The following is an 18,154-nucleotide window of genomic DNA, read 5'->3' on the forward strand; positions in this document are numbered from 1 at the left end:
AACAACTTTTCACTACACGATTCACTCACGCTTCCGCATGAGTTTGTATGAATTCAAGTACGGCCGCCATTATGAATAAAGGCTCCTGATTGGCTATTTGAAAAACTGCCGCTTTTGTTTCGGAAGGAGGTGGACACTGCCGTATTTGTTACAACAACAAAACTTTAAAGCCAAAATACTATGGTTTAATGACAATTATATTAAAATCAGATATATTCTCGAGATAGAATGAACCTTTCTCTATAAAACTGCATATTCAACTCATTTTTGACGTTTGGTGGACACTTCCGTCTTTGTTTCTAGGGGCCTCAATTGTAAACAAAATAAATAAACATTTTAATCTTCTGGAAACTAGACGAGAACGTAAATTTCTTAGAATAACTTTAGAATAATGGATCACTCGGTATTGTGGAAGAAACACTTATTTACTTCAAATAAAACCAAAAACAACACTCAAAAATTAAACGTAATTGTTGGAAATATCTTTATATAAATAACCTTAATCATATCCAATTGCACCGTCAAGGTGTGAATTCACAAATCACCGAATAAAAGTTCTAATTAAACTATAGTTTTATCACATTGAAATGCAATGCATAGGAAAGGCAAAAAATGAGTGTCGATCAAAAGTGAAATAGCTACACCTGAATTAGACTTGAGAATGTTCAAGTCCGCTGTGGATCTGTTGTAGTTGGGAGTTCTCCCGCAGCCGGGCTTCACCTGACGGTGGATTTACAACCAATGCACTTCAGTGATTCATGCTGCCCCGCTACCAACTCACTGATCTTTCCTGACCTTCTTCTTCCCCTTCTTGGGTGCCTTGGCATCGGTCCATGAGTCTACGAAAACATACACAAATGTCAATCCATCAATATATTACAATGCGCAAGAGCTCAATAGTACAGTACAGTCTCTGTAATCTGAACCACTGGGTGAAGGTGACGGAGTGGGTTGGTGGAAAACACAAAAAATTAACCATTGAAGAAAAAAAAATACGTAAATTGTCTACTTTTATCAGTACGGGCTTCGATTATTCATCAAGCAATGAGGAATGTCGATGATATTACTTGATAAAGGATACTCATCTGGTGATGTATGAGAGGGATTTTCAAAGTTCAACATGAAAACAGTTTGTTTTCAGCAGTTACTTCATCATAATTTCATGAATATTGCACTGACTTAACAAATACTTGTTTAAAATTAGTATCCTTGCATATTAAAAATGGGGAACTTTACCAAAAATCAACTCGTAAAATAAACTTTGTATATATATATATATACACAGGGTGTCCCCCCTGTAAACTGCACTTTACCCCCGTAAAGTGCATTAACTTCAGGGGGTGATTCTACATGATTTTAGAAGTAGAAAAAATGAATAACTTTTTACAAAATTCCAACGTTTTAAGGTAGTTTTTATGTAAAAAAGTTTAATTATTTGTATGGGAAAATACATATTTTTCTATGGAAAAATATTTTAGTATAGAAAAAAAAAGTTGGAAAGTTATTTTTCTTTTTTACTTCTATCATCATGTAGAATCACCTCGCGAAGTTAGTGCACTTTACCCCCGACACCTTGTATATATACAAAGTTTATATATATTGTAGTTTGGTTTTGCAAAGAAAAAAGAAACACATTCTTCTATTAAAATCTTTCACAAAACGTATAATATGTGTAACGCCTATGTATGGATTTATGTGCTATGTAACATCTACATTAAAAGGTTTCAGAAAATGTCAATTATTCTGAGAGTCCAGTCTGATCGGTTTTAAATTGTTCAGATTATAGAGACTATGATGTATTGTCATTACTAAAAATATTTACAGTACATTGAGCAGGCGCCCAACGGATATAAAGTTACTATGTATTTGTGTGCAGTAAAACAAAGTTTTTTAGTTTGAAAATTTTGGTCACAGGATCATAGGTCAGGTGAATCGATGAAGTTAAACATAAAATTTTAGGAGCTTGTAAATCAGAACATTTGAATTGTTAATTTGATTATTTACAATAATATTACATTCAACGAATGGATGGATTTACTAAACATTCCCAAGTGAAGTGAAAGCAAATAGGTGCATCACTGCTATTATGAATAAATCAATCCAGTTTACTTTCATTGTGAAAGATAACTGAATAAATGACATACATATTCAGCTTGTAGCATTGCCACATAATTTTGTTTTGTAGGCATTCTTAAAGTTTTACTTTGTGAATGAGAATTAAATTTAGGAGGTTATAGAACATAAATACAGTTCCACAAGGCGGACAATTAGAGTTACTTTCGCTTAGATATTGTTCCAACTCTCAGTAGTAAAAGTTTTGGTTACTTTGAACTATTAGTCATGAAAATATAAAATTGGTTTTACCTCCGAGTTCATCAAACACAGCTTCATTTTCAGTAGTGGCAGTGGGGGGGGCTTCTAGCTTAGCCTTCTCCTTTTTGGCTGGCTTTTCCTTCTGGACAACGGGCGCAGGCTAAAATAAACAACATGCACATTTAGTATAAACGCTAAACTAAAGACCTAGAGATAAAAGCCTGTAAGGTTTTCTAAAAAAATTTTGATTTCATTTTTCGGTTGCTTGTTTATGGGTCCATTCAACGGTTCTTGTTAAATATTTCTGAAAAAATCATGTCCTTCAATTTGACTGTCAAAAATATGGTACTTTTGTAAAAAAAAAGCAATAGTCCACAAAATTTGTATGAAAATAGCAAAATTATTGACACAAATGTCATTAGTTCGCTTTTTTACCGCTGCGTGGCGCTTTAATTACTTCCTGTTTGACCTTTGTGAACAGTTACTTTCATAGTAAATTCTCCATATTTTGAAGAAAAAACAGAAAAGTCAAAATCTTTTGTAAAAACAGCAAATGTCACATTGAATTTTTAATTAATATTTAATTACACACAATTAATAATATTTGCAAAACCTGCGTAAAAGCTAAATCCATGATTTATTATTTTTGAAATATAAAAAAAGCATCAGTAGTACCATGGTATTCAGTTATTTTTTTATTTATTTAAGAGCATTTAGCTCTACTGAAAAATAATCTATTTGTGACATTTGAAGTTTTTATCCCAAGGTCTTAATTGATAAACATACATAATCTTTCTACTGTGGCAAAGAAAAACGTAGTCAGCACTTTTGGTAGAAAACTGACAACATGGCTACATGTACTAACATGCTATATCAGACACATCGTCATTTTGGCATTTTATGAGATACAAAAGCTGTTTAGATTTTGTAACTTATTGAAAACAGCAGTTGTTCAAATAATAAATTAACCAAATTTTTAATATATAGAAATTTGTTTTGTGTTGCGATGATAACTGCAATGAGGGAAGTGTAACATTACACACAAAAAAATTATAAATTGGCGAGACTTACTTCTTCTGCTACCTTCTTCTCAGGCTTCTTCTTCTCCTTGACCTCCTTCACTTCGGCAACCCCCGGAGGGGGGCTCGGGGGTGCTGCGGGGGTCTTGGCGGACACGGGGGCCTTGGGGGCATCCACGGGAGCCTTCACTGGAGTTGAGGACCTCTCCCTCTTCTCCATCTGAACATATCAAATGTATTATTGACTTTCTCTCGTCATTGACACGCTGCACAGGGAGTGTGATTATACTTCTCCATATGTTACCAAAGAAATGGGCACTTTCCAATATGCATAACATTTCCAAGTTCATTGACGGATCTCATTATACAATTAAGTATTATAGCTTATTTGACCGCAACATTAACTTCATTAAAAAAATGAGTACAACATGTCTAATAGAATCTAATATTTCAGCGTTCAGCTAGCTGCAGCTATATTAGCTACTTAAATAAATAAATGAATGAATAAGCATTTATTAGAAAACAAGCTCACCTCGTTTAAGGCCTTCTGCAATTCATTGATCTGATCTTGGAGAGCCTGATCGATCTTCTGAACAGGTTTGGCTTCTTCTTTCTTCACGGTGACGGCTTCCACTGCGGCCTCCTCTTTCTTGGACTCCTTTGGCTTCCTCCTGTCATTGATGGGACTGTCTTTCTTGGAGGGAGACTCCTTCTTGGGGCTCTTGGGCTCATCCTGGCTCTTCTTAACCTTCTTGTCGCTCTTGGAGGGAACCTTCTCCCAATCTCCATCATCGAAGTCAGCAGGCTTGGCTTGCTTTCCCTTCTTTGCAGCTACAACTTCCTTCTTAGCGGGAACAACTTCCTTCTTGGTGGGAGTCTTTTTATCAACAACCACCTTCTCCACGACAACTTTCTCCTTGGGTTTGGGCTTCTCAACCTCCTTCTTTTCCTTGGCGGGAGATTTCTTTGTTGCCTCTGCGGTTGCCTTCTTGGCCTTTACCTCGGGTTCATGAGCAACCTGCCCATTGGATGTGGATTTCTATAAAAGAATGCACACTTATTAAATTATTGTTATTAACAAAATAACTTCAGAAGATTTAACAAAACTTTCATAGAAAAAAGCTTGGACATGTGACACATTTTCAACATATGGGAGGTCTAAAATAAATTTGGCAACAAAAAGCACCCGAGGAGAAAGAATAATAGTAATATGAAATAAGGTCGATTTATTCTATAAATACCTTTTCCTTAGTCTTCCGTTTCTTACTAGAAGCCTTTCGGTCATCGGCTAAAATCGGTAGTTTATCAAACTGAGGTTCTTCAGCATTCTTAAAACCGAAAACAAAAACTAAAACAGCACCTATCAAAACTCCAGCCACAACTATGGCTGGAAAGATGATTTCGGTAATCGTAACTTGGTTAAGTAATGCCATGTTTTCTTCTGAAGTGCCGAATAAAATAATCAAAGGATCCACCACATAAGACACTGTTCTATCGCCAGTCCAGATGCCAGATAAGCAACGGCCAACAGCCAACTCACGGCAGATACGGGTTCATGATGACGCGGCTGTGACGTGACAGAAAAAAATTGACATAAGCTGCCACCGCTGCCACCTTTCGTTTTTTTGCTTAGAAGGTGTTCATAGTTTGCCCTACATACATTATATTGATAGGTAGGATCTGGATCTACGATACGATAATAATTTTTAAGTCTATCCCAAATATTAATCGAAATCTACTCCAATTTTCTTCTTATGCCGAAAATTATTTCATTGTTTACCTAAAAATCCGCCTTACGCAGAAAAGTTAAGTTCACTAAAATAAAGTAACGGTTTGTAGCGTAGGCCATTGTGGGACTTTTCTGCACATGGTCTTACGGTACTTACGGAGGAAGCCGCCTAAACATTATTGGACACACTGTACTGTTTTTGTGGTAAACTTGCAGCATTACGCTGCAACCGCAACTTTTTTTTAAATAACACTTGGTTTAGCTTCATTACTACAAGAGAGGATTATTTAAGTCGTGGAAAACAAAAAAGATGCATTAAAGTAACATTTTTTGTCAAACTTGAAAATTTTACGTGCTTTGACAATTTCAGCCAGGATCTTTTTTTATATTTGCCGTAGGGTTCCATTTCAATCTAAATACGCAAAAAATATATAAATAACCCATACTAAGAAACAATTTTGTGCATTTTTTTCCATCTTTCCCGACATAAATAGTTGTTTATTGTAGTAATTAAGTTAAACAGAATTCTGATACTTTACCATTAAATGTATAGATGCGAATGAAGCAAAAATGTGTGCTGAGCGTTGAGCCAAATATTTGTGGCGTTATATTGTGTTCCCGCCACTTCAACCAAAATGCCCGGAGAAGTGAAGGTATGACACAAATTAATATTGAAATAAAACTCCAAAAATTTATTTTACCAAAACTATTAAACCACCATATTTATTTTATTACAAATAACGGTACAATATTCTCTACTTTTCTATTTTCATACGACATTGTTTCAAACTGACTGGCTTATGGCACATAGTTTGGTGAAAGAGCTCTGTGAGATTTTTTAATAATATTTTATAGTTTTATATATGAAAATGTGCATTTTAACTTTGGTTGAAATTCATCTCATTACCTGCTGGTCAAAATCAAGTGGATTATTCCAAGAACTGCAAAAAATATTAAATTAGGATTATTTGTTGCTTGGTTCAAAAATACAGATCTCATTTTATATCTCTAATCTCTACGCTAGCAACACTGAAACTGTCAACAATATTGTTTTTGGATAACCTAACAAAGCTGTCAAAACGTGATTGGTTTATTTATGGTCAAAACTCACGCTGAGAGTGGTATATTTATGCTCACGCTGCTTCTCTCGTATGATCGGTGTGTTTACGCTTCGTCTATAATTTTATAATTGAACTAATTTCTGACATATCACTGTTACATATTTTGTAACTATGAAACCGAAATCGAAAAAACTAAAAGAGAAAAGGCCAGCTAGTGAAATGACGGAAAGCGAAGAAACTTTAGATAACATCCCAGAAAATTCCGAAACCATTAGTAATTCATATGGAGTGTCCAAAAAAAAGAAAAAGAAGGCAGCTGAAGGTGAAAAACCCGCCTTAGGTGAAAACAAGGCTTCAAAACGCCAGATGAAAAAAGAAAAGCACGCAGAGAGATTGGCAGAAGCAGAAACCAATTCACACAAGGCCGTCCAGCAACAGGCACTAAGCTACCTCTCGCTGTGGAAACACAACAAAGCAGAATGGAAATTCAACAAAGTTAAACAAATCTGGCTGCACAAACACAAATTCGACAACACTAAAGTACCTGAAGAACTCTGGAGGCCCTTCGTAGAATATTTCTCATCAGCGACGGGTGGCATCAAGCAGCTAATAATAAGCGACTCTAAAAAAGTAATAGAAGAAATGGAAGCGTGGATCGAAAAGAATGCCGAGGCGAACAACGCCGAAGACAAACCTTCCGAATCGGCATATCAGAGGGCGAGAGATTTAATACAAAATATACAAGAATAATAAACACCAAGTAGTATTCTAAGTATTTTATTAAATGTGACCTTTGTAACAATTAATCAGAATAACATTTGTCTTAAAATGCGTAATAAAATAATATGATAAATATAAAAGAAATAAAAATGTTAAAAAGCAATCTCTAAATCTGTTAGTCTTCTTTCACAATGACTTGATCGATCCATTTGCGTAGTTTGTCTGTGTCTTGGAGACCGACTAGTCGATGCTCCACCTTGCCATTCCTGATGGCGAGGAGGACCGGCACGGAGCCTACTTCATAGTCCATTGCCAGGTCTGTGTTCTCATCAATGTCCACTTTGGCCAGGTTTATTTTTCCCTCTTTCTCTGCGATTACTAGCTCCAATCGAGGGGTTAACATTCTGCAAGGGTTGCACCAACTGCAATTAAACATTTAACAGTAAGTTATTGATAATAAACCTCTTGGGGGCGATTTTTTAAGATATATATTGGTTCAGGAGGAGGGTTGCCATCCGTCCCATTATATCGGCACTGCCACTGTTACCGAGCCCTCTATCCCGAGAAAACCTAAAATGTCCAGTAAGTATACAGAAAATAGGGACACGCTTAATATGCACTTTATTTTAAAAGTAACAATTTCTAATAGTTAGATAAAAATGAGAAGTAAATATTCCAGTTTCTGGAAAAGGGAAAATAATGCATTTTAACATATGTTGAGTTACAAGTTAGTTGTTTTGTTAAAATTAAAATCGATTGTTCACTAGGCGGCCATTGTTATTGATATTAAAGTTTTACAGTTAGTTGTTTTTCTCTTATTTAACCCAAAATATGAACCTATCTATGCTGCAAAAATTGGTACTATTTTAAAATGATTGTGTCAAAACACGGTGTGAAGGAAAGACATCGACCTATCATTTTTTTTTTTAATGAAATAGCTACTGAAATGCTTATTTCCATTTCCGGAAACTGAAATACTTCTCACTATTTTTTATTCTCAAATTTTTTTTAAATAAAATGTTTGTATTAAGCGTGTCCCTGTTTTCTGTATATTTACAAGATGTCCCAACAAAACATATTTAAACCTGCGCAATGCATCAACGCTGCATCGTGGCCATGTGTATGCAATTTCAATTACATAGTTTGAATTTAGTTCAAACTAATTAAAATAGCGTTCGCATGGACTTTGCTCATGTAAAACGCAGTGTAATGAATATTTTACCAGGCCACGCCGTGCTTAGTACGAACGAGTAGATACTCCCGTGCGCCAGGGAGATATCCGTGTTGAGGGGTGACGGGAGAAGACTCAGTTTGTGTAGCTCATTTTTGTGTACCCCATCCCAATGAAAATCCCCTTCACAGCAACCCTAGTCATGCCAGCTGTCAATTTTTGTTTATTCTGGCGCAGCGATGAAAGTCTTTACAAAACTTTATTAATAATTGTAATTAAATAATTAATGCCTCAATGTTGTATTGCTCCTTTGTGCTCTTCGAGAACTTCTAGACAAAGGTTTCCAAGTGATCAAGAGTTAAAAGAAAAGTGGATTGTGGCTGAAGGAAGAGAAATACAAACTGACAAAAATTCTTGTATTTGCAATAAACATTTTGTTTTATTAGACTATATGATTGGTTAGTATATAATGTAGTCGGAGTCACTCCAACAACCATGTTTATCGACCATTTAAAAAAAATGCCTTTAAATCCAATGACATTAGTCTTGGGTAACTGGCCAGAATTACAATAGCATGGTTATTAGCAGCTAAATAACCTTCGATGAATTAAAAGGGAAGATAGGTTACTGAGACAACATGCGTGGTCGCACTGAACTGGGTCCAGTGGACAAACAAGATTTACTGCTTTTAGTGTCGCACATAAGCCCATCGGGCAGACAAGCTGTCGCCAGCTGCCACAAACACATTGCTCTAGGCTCTTTTTTGTGAAAAAAATGCCTTCCAGTGCTTTTGAGATGTGCACAAATTATTCTCAAGCAAAAACTAAATCTGAAGGAGTTTCTTTCCACTCGCTTGTACTCAAAAATCTCTTATTATTTACTCGGGAGATATTTTCAATTTGAATGGATATTTCAGGTGACTAATTATTGCTTATAATAATTTGTTATTCTTTGTGCTATGCATAAAAAACCTTGTCTTATAAACATTAGGTTATCATTAAAAAAATAATATTATTTCAGTAAATAAAATTATTTATAATGCTTTTCGATTAAAATAAAGTGAGACAGCGAACACAAAAACACACAAGAGTATGAAGGACAACCTAGTGACAGTACGTTGTATTCTACTACTCTGTTTGTTCATCGTGAATGAGGGTAGAAGCGGCCCACTTACGGGCGATAATGTACATGGCGAGCAGTCTGAGCATGACATAGATACAAAAATGCTCGTAACCCGCATGTGACGTTATGCTCGCTGCGGACATACTCTCTAGTCAGTGGGCCGCTTTAAGCTCGCAACTGGTGGCGCGAGGAAGCAAGAGAAACGAATGGTTCCCATAATAATATAGCCTTTTCACCCATACACATATTCTTTGAATGGCTATCTTTTTTTAATGCACTCTGTTCATTTGGCTATGCATGATGTTATTTGTAGTCATTTCATTCATTCACACAAATTTGTTGTGGCTGTTCTTTTCTTGTGTGTTTCATTTTTTTTTTTTTTTTTTCTTTTTTTTTTTAAATACCTCCCTAATTGAGAAATTCTTGTGTTTAGGGAGGGAGCACTATCAAATTGACAGTACTATACATACTTATCAGTTGTTACAATTTGGATGCATGAAGGACTACTTTTTTATACATAATGAATTTTTTTTTTATACATAATGAAAAATATAAGATGGCATTTGTTTTGTACATAATGGAAATATAGGTTGGCACATCGTAACACATACTTAGAAATTATTTAATAGTAAAATATTTTTGGAGTTTTTGTTTAAAAATTTCATAATTCCTCTCGGATTGTATTTCTATAGGGAGTTCGTTAAAGCATTTTATTGCCGAGTATGTGTAATGATGTTGGGCTGTTGTAGTATTAAGTTTAGGGATTATTATTTGTCCTAAGGTTCTCGGTCTGGTGCTGAATGATTTTATTGTTAGTTTGTCTTTATGGATTTGTAGTAATGCGTTTTTTTGATAAATTTTATTTATTGGTAATACTTTGAATTCATCGAATAATTTTTGGGTTGAATAGTCTAATTGTTTCTTTAGAATTATTTTGATGAGTCTTCTATGTACTATTTCAAGTGGGGTTAAGTTGGTTTTATACGCTCCTCCCCATCCTATTATTCCGTATTGCAGAACTGATTGGGCTAATGCATAGTAAACCTTTAGTAGCAAAGATTTATGTAATATATTTCTTAGTTTGAGGAATACGTAATAAAGTTTACGTATTCTATTTACAGTTTGCGCAATATGTTCTGTCCATTTAATATGTTGGTCTATAATTATGCCTAAATATTTAATATTACTTTTTTCTGAGATTTTTGAGCATTTAGGTGAATTGCAGTTGTCAGTATAATTATTACAAGAGTTATGGATAGTTATATTGGAATTTATTGTTGGGTGCATTTTGTCTGATAATGTGAAAGTCATGAAATAGGTTTTGTCAGAGTTTAAGGAGAGGTAGTTGTCATCCAACCATTGTTTTAAGTTGTTTATTTCTATATTCGCAGTTTGATAGGCTTCTTCCCAAGTTTTTTTTTCTATGATTAAAACTGTGTCGTCGGCGAAAGATATGATTTTTCCATTTTTTGGTACTGTAAGCATTTCATTCACATAAATGATAAACAATATTGGGCCTAGAACTGTCCCTTGAGGAATTCCAAATTCGGAATAGGTGGGTTCACTCAATATATTGTTAATTTTTACGTGTTGGTGTCTTTTATGAAGATAACTTTTAAACCATTCTTTAACTGTTCCTTGAATTCCAATATTTTCTAATTTTTTTATTAGCTTCTTGTGGCTTATATGTACTGTCTTATATGTGTTGTCATAAGTTATTTTATTTATTTTTTTATTTTTATTACCGTTGCCGATAATGTTGTTAATTGTAGCCCAGACTTTTTTGTTATCTTTACCACTATCTTCAATTTTTACCTTGAAGTAATTTTCTTTTGTTTTTTTAATTAAATTTGTAAGATTGTTTCTGTATTTTTTATATAATTCTAATAAAGTTAAGTCATTAGGTTGTTTTCGGGTTTGATAAAATAGTTTTTCTTTATTCCTAATTGAGGTAACTATTCCATGGGTGATCCAGGGCTTAATTTTTCTATGTTTTGATTTAGGTTTAACGTTTTTATGTATAGTTGCATTTATTATGTGTTCGCGAAGTGTTTTTTCGAATATAATTGAAGATTTTTCGGCATCTTCGGTGTTTAATGTTTCTTCCCATTTTTCCAATTTCAATTTTTGTTCAAGAAGTTGTATGTTTAAGGTTTTTATGTTATACTGTTTTAATGCAGTTTTGGAAAGGGACATATTTTTTTTTAAATGAAGAATTAAAAAACACGTGTAGTGATCGGTAATGTTTGTTTTCCAAATGACAGGTGTTAATTGTGTAGTTGTGTCAGCCTTAGTCCAGATATGATCAATACATGATGGGTTTTGTCGGGGCACAACTCTAGTGTAATCGTTTATACATGAAATGAAGTTAAGCTCAGCCATCGTATTAAGTAAATCATTTTTTTCGACGCTGTTTGAATTTAGACCTATATTTATATTGAAGTCACCCGTCACTATAGTATTTTGACATTTTGTTTTGTTAATTACATCTTTGAGGTTCTCTATAAATTGTTGAGTTTTTGATCCGTGGGTTCGGTAAACAGCAATAACTTGATAAATCTGATTATTTACTTTAAATTGTAATGCTACGCAGTTCGTGAGGGTCATGTTTATTTCTTTATAAGATATATCTTGGTGTTTTTGGTTAACGTAAATAACTATGCCACTATTTTTTTTAATGTGTGTTTTCGTCGAAATTCAAGTATAGTTCGGTAATTGTGGTATATTATCTATATTTACTGTATTAAGGTGTGCCTCTGTCAAAACAATACAGTCGAGTTCAGTTTTTAAAAGACTAAGGGTGCATAATAATTCATTAATGTTTTTGTAAATGCTCCTAATATTTAAGTGCATAATTACTAATGAGTTTGTCATATTTTTGAAAACAAGGTTACATTCATCGACATTATTGCATACTTTTTCTGTTATATTATAAGTGCTATCTAGTTCATCCGTAATAATATTATTCATCAGAATTTGAAAACGTGTGTCTTATGTAAGAGTAGTTGCGAATATATAGCATAAGCTTATAAATAATATATGACATAAGCATGAAAAGTATGTAGAGTTTAGGTATATAAATAATATAAGACATAATGTAATAAAGAAGATAAAACATAAAGCATATAAAGAATGTAAAACGTAAGCTTTAGCATATAAGATATACGAGAGGTTAAGTGTTTAGTTGGTGCCAATATTTAACATAAGCATATACAATATATATGGCATAAGAATAGGTATATAAAGTGTAAATATAATTATTGCAAATATAAGACCTAAGCATGTAAAGAATATAAAGTATAATCATATTAAGAAAGTAAAACATGAGCTTATAAAGATTATAAAACATATGTACATAAAGAATAAGAAACGAAAACATAAGCATATAAAGTACATAAGAGATATAAGTTAGTATAACCATATTAAGTAAGTAAAACATGAGCTTATAAAGATTATAAAACATAAGCATATAAAGAATATGAAACGAAAACATAAGCATGTAAAGTATACAACAGATATAAGGATTTGGTTGTTGTGAATGTTTTACATAACGATATAAAGTATATATAACAAAATCATAAGTATAGAGAGTATATATAGTTGCTGCGAATATATAACATAAGCATATAAAGGATATAGAGCATGAGTATGTTAAAACACAACATATACTTCTTGATTCTGTGTTTTACATAGAGATTTATGTGAAGAAGTATAAACATATGAGAGTAAGTTATATGAGTATGTATATCTAAACGAGCTTTGTTCATTGGTTATTGATTGAGGGAGACAAAATGTTTTTGTTTGTTTCGTTAATAATAATAGCAAGTGTTCCGTTGTCTTTGCGGACATATACTTGACCTCCCTTTGTCCAGGCGAACTTAAACCGATTTTCGTGTGTAGCTTTTCTCGCGAGAAACCATAAATGTTTTGCGCGAAAAGTCAGGTGTTCCGAGATGTAAATTTGCGAACTTGGTCCTGCCATTCCGATAAGGGCGGTGTTAATTTATTATTATAATTATTAATTAATTATTCGATTTCAATCTAGAAATAGGAACATAACGCGTCTTTGTATATATGTAAAATGGTTATTTCGCTATATAGTAACTTTGCACGTCAGCTATGTGTGTATCGGTTACAGTTGCCACTGTCTAGATATCTAGCTATTAGTTCTTAGTAGTTATCATGGTTATGCAGTTATTGCAGGTTATGGTTTTGTGAGTGGGACTGGGAATTGGGTTAGTTTTTAAGTCGCGACCTCTGGATTGCCAGTCGAGAGCTTACCTTACCCCTCGACCACAGAGGCCATAAAATAAACGTTGACTAAATGACATTACAAATTTATAGACACATCTCACAATGTTAACACAAAACGTGGCAAGTAACAAACACACTACTTCAGGATGAAATGTTATTCCTTGGCTTTTACTAGTGTTTGCCTTGTAATGGAAACACTTTCGGCACCTATTTATGCAATTTTGTTAGAAATAGCGCACGACCTCATGGGACGAGTGATTAATACTAAACCGTAAGGACGGCAATTACCGTAACTTTTGCTTGCCGCTTTGAGAGCTCTATGTGTCCATAAGTTATTAATGTCATTATTTAAATGCTTAACACTTCAGGTCTCTGGCATATTCATCATTATATTTCTTAAAGATGCTGTAAGAAATTCAGGAAATTTGTGTGTATTTCTGCTTCTCAATAAAATCCAAATAAATGTAATATTTCTTAATGTGTCTGAAAATTAAAAACTGTTTTAATTGAAGATAAAAAATGTTTTTTTTTAAGATAAAATATGTTTTCAAATTTTATCATCTACTGGCTGACGTTTACCGGGGTTATCCTTAGGAGATAGACTTTTACCACTGAAGACTTTTCTGTAGGCCTTTTTAAGAAAAACAATTCCGTACTACAATATTTTGTTGTACCTTCCAAGGTTTAGCCAGCGTTAGCAATGTTAGTGCCCGAAAATATATTTTATTGGCTTGATTAGAAAATGTCGACTTTTCTATACTTTCTATAAATATAATTTGCATGTATTATATACATAAACCTTTCGGAAGAAACTTTCGGATTCTCTAAACGATAGTGAAAACCTTATTAAAATCTGTTGCATAGTTTAGGAGAGCTAAGCACACAACAGACAGACACGAAAAGCGATTTTATTTTATACTATTTAGAGATATAAAATAGTAAATGTTCGTTTGTTGAAAATCTTAAATCTCCAAAAGTTCTTCACGGATTGCTTTGAAATTATGAAATAAAGTTTCATTCGAATACACATGTATTTTTATATACCTATATTGTATAGATGTCACCTGTGACAGTCAAAAACATGTGTTTTTTAAAGAAATTAAATTTTTCTCAAATTGCGGACCGAACCTTTGGTTTAATAGAGGTATACATGTAAATTTTTTTTGTGGTTACAACGATTTTTGTGAGACCATCTGAGCTGTTCCAAAAAGCAAACAAAATTGACTGTACGGGTAATACCTGTTTGTTCCCAAAACCGAACAATAGCCCGAGGAGTTTAATACATTAATTTTAAATTGTATTACATAGTTTATAATGTAAATAACCCTGAACCAAACTAGCGCCATCTGCTTCGAGCTTTCCAGATCACCTGCCACTATTGTTTGACCTGCATGACGAGCAGTTAAGAATCTTGCCTACAAATCTAAAGGTTGCGGATTCCAGGACCTCTGTATAACTGTAGTATTATTATTTTTTTTTTGCAACTAATACTTTATGTGTGATGATAATATTGTATAAATTTATTTATATGAAGATGGGTGTATGCAGTCAGATATTCCTAAAATATTATGTTTTACTAATAAAATTTTTATAAGCCGGTTCACATTTTTTTCAAACATGAAATTGTTGGGTTTATTAAGATTTTCTTATTAGCATTTTTTCAATATTATGGTGCCTACCTGCCTAAAAAAAGTTTGAAAAAAGAATTGTCATTGAGATAGTGAAAAATTGTACAGTTCCTTATTTGAAATTTAAAAAATGTTACATAAAATATTTGGTTTATAATAAGGTAGGTAGGAATGAAATCTCGGAGGCGTACCTATATGTAATATGAGCGTGTTGCAAATATGGGGATCCAGAAAGAATGCAAGCGTAGTGAAAAACAGCAGATGAACAGAGTGTGATAGTATTTTTTATTTAATAAATAAATTTGTACTGCACCCTTGAAGTGGTTTTACACAAAAATGGCGCTATATAAATTAGCCAAATATTATTATTATTATAGTGCTTGGAGAATATATGATGTGAAAGTGAACATTAAAAGAAGTCGGCGATGCCAGAGGAGGGTACAACACGATCGAGCGGATCATATAAGTCTTTACGCTACATTTCTTTCCACCGTCAAACACTTGGAAGAACCTTTCCTTCATCAAGACAAAGTAATTTTTTGGGGGTAATTATGGTAAATCAAAATGTAATAGTTTTTTAATATAATTTGTTGATGTGGCCCTCTGGATATTTACCAACCAAAAATATTTCACAATTGTTTAACAGATTGCACAGCAATATAGGGTAGTAAATATTGGGAAACATTAATTAGGCATTGACTTATAATTTTTATTTTTTACTAGTTTTGTTGTAATTTTATATGTTATTACGCAAAATACAGAGGTTTTGTCGTATTGTTACCTAATCAATGTTTGTTTTAAACACAACAGAAAGTTTATTTGCCTAATTGTTATTTCGAGGGGAAGAATATAAATATATGTTAAATATAATTAGTCCATATGCGAAACTTACGTAGCAAAAAAGTCAACAATGACAGGAACCTTGCTGTTTTTTACTTTTTCGTCGAAGTCCTTGATATCTTGAATTTTGAAAGATTCCCTGCTGCAAGCTGTCAGGGTGATATTTCTAACGCCATAGAGGCATTGAATCCTTGGAATCGATCGTTTTGATAACTGCAGGGCAAACATCTTGATTTTATACTTTTAAATGCGTAGAAGTAAATGGAATACCGTTTGAACCGGTTCGAACAAACAGCTTCGAAACTCAAACAGAAATAACCGATGACCAAAATGACACTACTTATCCATAGACATTTTGACAGATGTGCACCATAAATAAACCACTTTGTGCACGGTCAAAGCCATCTGAAATCATAACTACCTAGCCAGTCTAGCCACCATCTAGCCACTATGCCATAATTTATGGCCATCACTATGCCATGATTTATGCACTATGTTAGCCACTATGCAAGCCACACTACGTGTAGTTTGGCAACGTTGCGTGTGAACTTATAAGAGTTCCCAAGTGTTGCTGACATTGTAATACTCATCCATCTATATAAATAAAAATGTGTGTTCGTTTTTTATTATTTTTTATTCTTTATATTGGCTTTCACCCATTAAGAGTGATCTTGGCTATACATTACAACATTTTTCTTATTAATAAATACAACAAATTTCAGGATAAAATTGATTACACAACATAACATAACATAACGTAACATAAATAAACCAAACATAACATAAGATAGTTCGATTTTTGAAAATCTTTAATTTCCAAAAGTTCTTCACCGATTGCTATGAAAATTTGACACAACGTTGCATTCGAATATACACGCGTTTTTATATTCATATATTATATAGTTATCACATTTAACAGGTAAAAACATGTGTTTTATGAAAAACACCGCTATCTGCTGGACAAACATGTTTTTTTGTTTGTTTTAAACAGTGCCATCTGTTGGACGTAAAAGCAATACACACTATTGTTTCTCTATCTACACAGACAGACTAAGCCACAGCAACGCCTGGTGGGGTACAGCTAGTACTTAATAAACACGAAATACTTCAGGATAGAGAAAGATATGTAATAATCATGAGAAAGTTACCATAAGGGTGAAATACCAGGACGCCATGGTGTCGGTAATGTATTTCCGCTATGAAACTGAAATCCAAAGGGCTCTATACTTTAACGGAATTTGTAATCTAGGAGTAACACTCTCGACTAGCAATCTGGAAGTCACGGATTCAAATTCCGGCGTATGCAAGAAAATTTTATTTGATTAATTTGTCTTATTACACAATTTAAAATAATACATAGTATTTTTGCGACACGTTCCAGAGTGGAAGATACTTTAAGTATTGCCTTGGTATAAGACCACCATTCAGAATTGAAACGTTGCTTGAAATGGCTTTGGCCGTGTTTGGTGACCAGATTAATACTTATAATAAGTACTTCCCCCTTCCTCTCCCCCATCCCCTTCCTCTTCACCATCTCCTTCCACTTCCTTCAGCCTAACAAAGTACCCCTATTGGGGATGCCATAGTCGCACTGTATTAATATGGTTGAGAGCAGTTGGGACTCTTGTGTGGTTTTACATTTAAAAAAGATAAAGAATTGAACGAAAGATTGTCAATCACACAGCGAAAAAATCATTCCGCTGCGTCAATGACGTTTTTTTACATTAACTTAGGAGGCCCTGAGGGAAGTAATTTCCCTCAGAGTCTATGTCGTCTTTGGGGATGCTGTGTGGAGGGTATTTTTAAGGACATGAAGTTCTAGGAAGGAAAATGTATGAGGGGTGGGTACTTGGGTAGGAATCTAGGGTTCAGTGTGTCCAGGAGTGACGGACAAATGGTATATCCCTATGTCAGGAGAGACCAGTAGAGAGAGAGGTCAAAGGGTCTGCCTAAACCAACCTCTCCCGATCCGGCACGCCACGCAGATTGTGGGCAGGCGCTTCCTGAATACACCCTATCTGATGAACCCGGGCACCCATCTCAATCACCAAACGTAGCGAACCACTTGGGGTGACCTATGGCAGAGGTGTTGGTGATCCAATAAATGGTTTTCGGGACGGTGATACCCAAACCCACCTCCCAAATTGTTTATGGCCTCTCTGCGGTCAATCAAAACACATTCAATGGAAAGTCTCAATTTTATTGACGATCGCATTAACGACTAGATTGACTTAAATATTGACAATTTATTGATTTGGTCGTCTCCTGGGAAAAAGGGTGGTTGAAACGCCGTAAAA

The 18,154-nt window shown here is 34.0% G+C and overlaps 3 protein-coding genes across 4 annotated transcripts in view; 1 reads left to right on the top strand and 2 right to left on the bottom strand.

Moving 5' to 3' along the window:
• Window positions 1-316: 316 nt before the first annotated feature.
• LOC149422434 (uncharacterized) lies at window positions 317-4,941 on the bottom strand. The gene is made up of 5 exons (XM_089633289.1): window positions 4,574-4,941; window positions 3,865-4,371; window positions 3,385-3,552; window positions 2,365-2,473; window positions 317-839 (listed from the first exon to the last, which is right to left on the bottom strand). Exons 1-5 carry the CDS (start codon window positions 4,763-4,765, stop codon window positions 778-780), a joined length of 1,038 nt encoding a protein of 345 aa, XP_089489415.1. The 5' UTR covers window positions 4,766-4,941; the 3' UTR covers window positions 317-777.
• Window positions 4,942-6,130: 1,189 nt separating this feature from the next.
• Window positions 6,131-7,001, top strand: LOC149422435 (uncharacterized). Its single transcript, XM_089633294.1, has one exon. It carries the CDS (start codon window positions 6,294-6,296, stop codon window positions 6,870-6,872), a length of 579 nt encoding a protein of 192 aa, XP_089489420.1. The 5' UTR covers window positions 6,131-6,293; the 3' UTR covers window positions 6,873-7,001.
• LOC149422436 (thioredoxin, mitochondrial-like) overlaps window positions 6,884-18,154 on the bottom strand; it is a 289,804-nt gene continuing 278,533 nt past the window's right edge. The window contains exons 2-3 of one of the 2 annotated variants that reach the window (XM_089633296.1): window positions 15,910-16,114; window positions 6,884-7,264 (exon numbers count right to left, since the gene is read on the bottom strand). In XM_089633296.1, coding sequence (XP_089489422.1) covers window positions 7,018-7,264; window positions 15,910-16,085 — 423 coding nt within the window. In that variant the 5' untranslated portion in view covers window positions 16,086-16,114 and the 3' untranslated portion in view covers window positions 6,884-7,017. Of the gene's footprint in view, window positions 7,265-15,909; window positions 16,225-18,154 lie in introns of those variants that run through there. The other variant, XM_089633295.1, reaches the window with a different exon arrangement.

Source organism: Hesperophylax consimilis, chromosome 7 (genome assembly GCF_061612785.1).
Source record: "Hesperophylax consimilis isolate HC1 chromosome 7, BYU_Hcon_1.0, whole genome shotgun sequence".
NCBI classification, from domain to species: Eukaryota; Metazoa; Arthropoda; class Insecta; order Trichoptera; family Limnephilidae; genus Hesperophylax; species Hesperophylax consimilis.

Bases quoted from the DNA above. Each gene is read 5' to 3' on its own strand.
- LOC149422434 (XM_089633289.1), bottom strand. From the start codon at position 4,765: ATGGCATTACTTAACCAAGTTACGATTACCGAAATCATCTTTCCAGCC. The intron at 3,553-3,864 runs GTGAGCTTGTTT...TGATATGTTCAG, and splicing joins TGCAGAAGGCCTTAAACGAG to ATGGAGAAGAGGGAGAGGTC. The intron at 2,474-3,384 runs GTAAGTCTCGCC...TGTTTATTTTAG, and splicing joins AGAAGAAGGTAGCAGAAGAA to CCTGCGCCCGTTGTCCAGAA.
- LOC149422435 (XM_089633294.1), top strand. From the start codon at position 6,294: ATGAAACCGAAATCGAAAAAACTAAAAGAGAAAAGGCCAGCTAGTGAA.